The sequence below is a fragment of the Sphaeramia orbicularis genome, chromosome 19 (assembly GCF_902148855.1).
Source record: "Sphaeramia orbicularis chromosome 19, fSphaOr1.1, whole genome shotgun sequence".
In the NCBI taxonomy this organism is placed as follows: domain Eukaryota; kingdom Metazoa; phylum Chordata; class Actinopteri; order Kurtiformes; family Apogonidae; genus Sphaeramia; species Sphaeramia orbicularis.
In genome coordinates this window covers 39361590-39366845 of record NC_043975.1, presented here as the reverse complement: position 1 = coordinate 39366845, position 5256 = coordinate 39361590, and the positions used below count along the sequence as shown (strand labels likewise).

The 5256-nt window shown below is 40.5% G+C and overlaps 1 protein-coding gene across 1 annotated transcript in view; it reads left to right on the top strand.

Moving 5' to 3' along the window:
* The window catches only part of LOC115439432 (trinucleotide repeat-containing gene 6B protein), a gene marked incomplete at its 5' end in the record, with an annotated part of 51839 nt that extends 48478 nt beyond the window's left edge, over window positions 1-3361 (top strand). Inside the window, 1 exon segment of the mRNA XM_075353538.1 lies at window positions 890-3361. Coding sequence (XP_075209653.1) covers window positions 890-1478 — 589 coding nt within the window.
* Between the last annotated feature and the right edge of the window lie 1895 nt (window positions 3362-5256).

The window sequence follows — 5256 nt, the reverse complement described above, 5'->3', positions numbered from 1 at the left end:
CATCAGGTCCTTTGACACACACCCTTGTCACCCTCCTCCTTTCTTTGTCAAGCAACCTTGGGTACCATGAAAAGCGCTATATACATCCAAGTTATTATTTTATTATTTGTGAAACTTACTACTCCTCATAAAGTTTTGTCTACTAGTGAAAGGGCTCCTTCAGACAATTAATCTTTTTCTAAAAATTTGCTGCTGATCATCTCTACTGTGTAAAATGAACTGTATATAACACTAATAGTGTAAAAGTATAGAGAAAAAAAATTATATATTTTAAGTCCTTTACTGTAAAGTGGAAAATTGGAACATTTGAAAACTTAACATTACTAATCAAAAGGAAATGCTATCATGTTATACACATTACTTATCTTTGCCGTATCAGGTAATTTCAGCATTTTTGCATCTGCCAAGGACATATAAGCAGTACAGCCTGCTATTGTCTAATTTGACCCTCCATAGGCACAAAACAAACCAAAGTTACTGCAGCAGGGCATGACATACTCAACTGGAATAGTGGAAAACCAGCATCCTTTTCCACGCAGTGTTAAGTTAAAGAGTAGAGCAGGATCTTACCTTGTCCCCCTGTTCACATTGTCACCACTGCACTAAACTAACATGAAGGTAAATAGCACATGACATGATAATCTGTACGTTAAAGACTATAATTGGAGAAGTTGAGTAACTGCATAAAAAAATGTGTGCTGCACGTTTATTATTTATGCTTGTAACCTGTTAATTGATAAACTACGATTTCTTTGGCACACTCACACATAAACTCTAACTCCAGGAAATGCTCTCATTATTTGTTGAGGGGTGATATGTGTTGATTGTAAACAGATTTCTAATAAGCACCAGGTCACAGCTGCTAACAGGATGTTTCTGTATCTACCAGGTGTGTTCTGGGTAACACTACCATTTTGGCGGAGTTTGTGAGTGAGGAAGATGTGGCTCGCTACATTGCACATTCCCAGGCTGGAGGAGCAGGAAGTGGAGGAACTACAGCTGGCTCTACAGGCTCTGGCCCTACAGCTACCTCTGCAGTGGGCACTAATGCTAATGGAGGGGGCTGTGAGAGAGGTGGAGCAGGAGGCAGCAATGGGGCAGGGGGAGGGGGAGGAGGAAGTGATGGGGTAGAAGGAGCTTCCACAGCTGGAGGAACAGGAAACAGTGGAGCTGGGCCTTCCAGCTCTGGATGGCAGAGCCTGGACAGCACAGGCAGCTCATCAGACCAGCCTGCCGCCCAGGGGCCCGGCCTTGGGATCTTTGCCCAGTGGAGTAGTAATGGTGCAGGAGTGGGAGGTGCTGGAGGCGTGGAAGCAGGGAGGCAGGGTCTATGGGGGGGGATGGGAGGGATGAGCGGGGCAGGGTACCACAGCAGTAACCTCTGGGGTTCCCCTGCACTGGAGGATCGACACCAGATGGGCAGCCCCGCCTCGCTGCTGCCGGGGGATCTGCTGGGCGGGGGGGCCGACTCCATTTGAGGAGGTGTCACACATTTACACTTATATATTAAACAAATGCCACACTCTGTATTTATTTAAACACAGAGGTGACATGAATTTAAGCTACATGTACACTGGTCACCATCCTCCACACAGGCCACATATAACATGCAACATCATTTCCACATAAACACATGAGCCTGCTCAACGTTAAAATGAAGACAACAGTGAAACTTGAACCACAGGACAAGGTGAAACCTATTAAACTCTGTAGGACTCTCAAGTGGACAGCTCTGTGTGGTTTTACTCCAAATCCCATCATCTGCATTCAGAGACCCCATCACTCAGGCATGCACTGTAGACAGGCTCAGCCAGAGTCGTACACATCAACAAGTTTAGCTATTGCTGTTCTTAGTGTGCCACAACCATTTTCCTTATTTTATTTCTTTTTCCTGTTTGTATTACTATTTAATGGTCGAATCTCAAAATTCAGACTTTGCAGACTGAGCCCTCATAGACCTGGCTGTCATACTTCTGAGTTCTCATATTGAAAATCTTAAGAGCAGGGAAGGATCTGGAGTTTGGAGAAAATTTGGGACAGCAACGCCACACTACTGAGTCAAAAAAACAAAAGATTGTTGTGAAGTAGGTACTGACACCTCTGCCTTGGTGGAATTATGCCATCAACATGGGACCCAGGGTAAAAAAAAAAGAATAAAAATCAAACAAAAACAACATTAGCCAAACTTGCACTAAAACGCCTCTGGGTTTGTTGTTGACACATCCTCCACAAAACAATCCCTCCATTTTTTAAACAGAGCTACAACACAACTACTACTACAGACCGTACAGGACGACTAAATGTTACAACAGCAGTGGCCTTGGCTAATGCCCAGCGGCCACCCGCCCGCCATGTCAGCAGCAGCAGCATCATACCTTTTCATTACTGCTCTTATATTTGACGAAAATTGTATCTTCTCGTTGATGTATGTCGGTTGTTTAGCTTTTGTTTTGTTTTAAGAGAAATGTGTGAAACTTTGTGAAAATCCAGAGATGTCCTTGTGTTTTATTTTCTTAAATTTTTTTTTCCCTTTTTTTGCCCTTCAAACACTGACCTCGCTATTGTATTTTTTTCATACTCGACAAATCAAGTTGGTTATTATATATTGTCAGGATGTTAACTATGATCAATTATTTACTCGCTGTACAAGGTGCCCTCCTGCCTGCCTGTGTGTGCATGAAAGGAGTGTTGACAGTGTGACTGGACAGAGGAGGATGTGATGAAGATAATGATATCGGGAGTGTCTGCGTTATCGCTACAACGTTGAATGTTTTTCTTTTCTTGTCCATGAGAGATTCATGAAAAATGTTTGTACGCGTGCGTGTGTGTGTGTGTGTGCTTACTTTTGAACACTTACCTGCCCCAGTCAGGGAAGTGAATAAATCTGACGGCTTGCATTAGGAAAGAAAGGAAGAGTGTGTGTAAATGTGAGTGAGTGTTTGTACATTTGACTGTCTGGATATTGTGACAGCTTAAAAGTTCAAAAACATTGGCACTATGTCTCTTAAGTTGTGTTTTTAGCAGCATTTTGTTCCTGTTTGTATGTTTTTTGTTTCTTTGTCAAATGCAATAAGAGAATATTTTGTTCTTAAGACAAAGCAACCAACTGAAGGCATTTCTGTTAAAAATGCCAAATCCTACCATACCAAGCTGAGCTGGAACAGTGTTTTACAGACACGTTAAAGACATTACCTGTTATGTTTTTACTGTTTTTTTTTTTTCTTATGTATCAATTTTAAATTAAGTCAGTCTTTATTATCACTCCTGTTCAGGATGTTTTCATTTATTTCAAATGTTGCATAAAGGAGAGGAAATTAATTTAAAAGTAGAAAAAGAACAAGATAATAAAGGTTGAATTGCAGTCTGTGGTGGGTTTGTCTGATGTGTGCATGCAATCGACTTCTTCACAGTTGACCTACAGGATGCTGGGGATTCACAGCACGTTATCCTGTTCCGTTTCAGGCTGGCTAAATGCCGTCGGTCATGAATTTACACCCTTGCCTCCTAGGGCTGTGCAATTAATCGAAATTCAATTACGATTTTGATTATTACACGCAACGATTACAAAAATTGTGTAATCGAGAAAAAACGATTATTAATTTTGAGTTTTAATTCACGCGCACGCAAGCTACCATGAGCTGCTGTGCCCCCCCCCCCCCCCCCTCTAAGCTACTGCTGCCAGCTAACCGGCAGGTGTTCCCCAAGAGGAAAGCTGTACCTAGCGGTCTGGAAAAATGGCAGGAGAATCACAGCAGAACTGCTTGGTAAAGAAAAAAGGCAAGTCAAATTCAATTTTATGGGAACACTTTGGGTTTGATGAAGAAGACGAAGAAGAGCAAAAACACATCACGTGCAAGAAGTGTTTCGTAGTTGTGTCCGCACCGATCGGTAACAACAAACCTTTTTAACCATCTAAAGTTTAACCACCGCGACCTTTATCATAATTTTATAAAAAAAACTAAAACATAAAAACAACTCCGTCTAGAACTTCGTCCGCAATGCAATCTGCAGTCTCCGAATCTCTTTACGCTGCAACTCCCGTGTTAACCTAACCCTACCCCGTATAACCCTAACGTCCGTATTCTGGATGGCTGATGTATACAGAAGGCCTGAACTGAAACCTCACGGCACGCCACTGAATTTACTATGTTTCATACTACATTGAACATACTTGAATTTATAATTTGCACTTTACGTGAGTTTTTTTTTTTTTTTTTTTTTTTTTTTTTTTTTTTTTGCTACAGTTCTATGGCAAGGCTATAGAAGTTTAATTACAGTGCACTATTTGTTTACAAAAGGAAACATACTTGAATTTACAGTATACTTATTTGCATTCAAAGATTTATTTGTTTCGTACAAAAGTGAACATACTTTGTTTTAGTGGTTAAAAGTTTATTTATGTTTAAAGAGTATATGTTACATTGTTTTGCAAGAAAAAAAAACAACTTTAAGGTTAACAAATAATCGTTAATAATCGTGATTTCAATTATTGCTAAAATAATCGTGATGACTTTTTTTCTATAATCGAGCAGCCCTATTGCCTCCTGACTTTTTACCGAGGAATGCAGGATTATCTCCAGTATAATCGAAGTGGCAGTGAATTATCAAACTAAGGGATTATTGTGTCAGGTGGAGCAGGACTTTAACTTTGATAGTTAAGATAAAGTTGCAGTTCTCTAAAAGAATTATGCTCTGATTTATACTGCGTCGTACACAAAACATTAACGAACAAGACCTTTTAAATTGTTTGTCCAACTGCCTGAAGGTCTGACGGACTATTGGCATCAGTTGTGGTCTGTTCGTCATATGTAAATAATTGAAGAATGTTCTCCGAAACTGTCAGTCAGGATGACTTGATATTTCTTGTGGAACATCTTTAGGGTAAGGCCTACAAGTTTGTTCAAAGAACTGAGAAATATTTTATTTATTTATTTATTTTTTATGAATTTTTGAAATTTTAGAAATCCCCATTGGTTTATAATAGGGCACATTTCAAAGTGCTATAACTTGAAAACAATTGAATATATTCCTATAATTAGGCCCGAGCCGAGTAAAGCCGGCGCAGGGCCTGTTGAGTCTGCAGTGGGCACATGGGGACGAAATCGCCTGTGACGCGGCCGCCTTTTGCCACTGTCGCCACTCTCACACATATTGACATTCATGGCACTGAGATCTTTCCGAAGATGTACATGACATGTGCACAAATCGCATATTTACACCTGCTCAGAATGAATGGGAGTCAATGGAACACGCCCA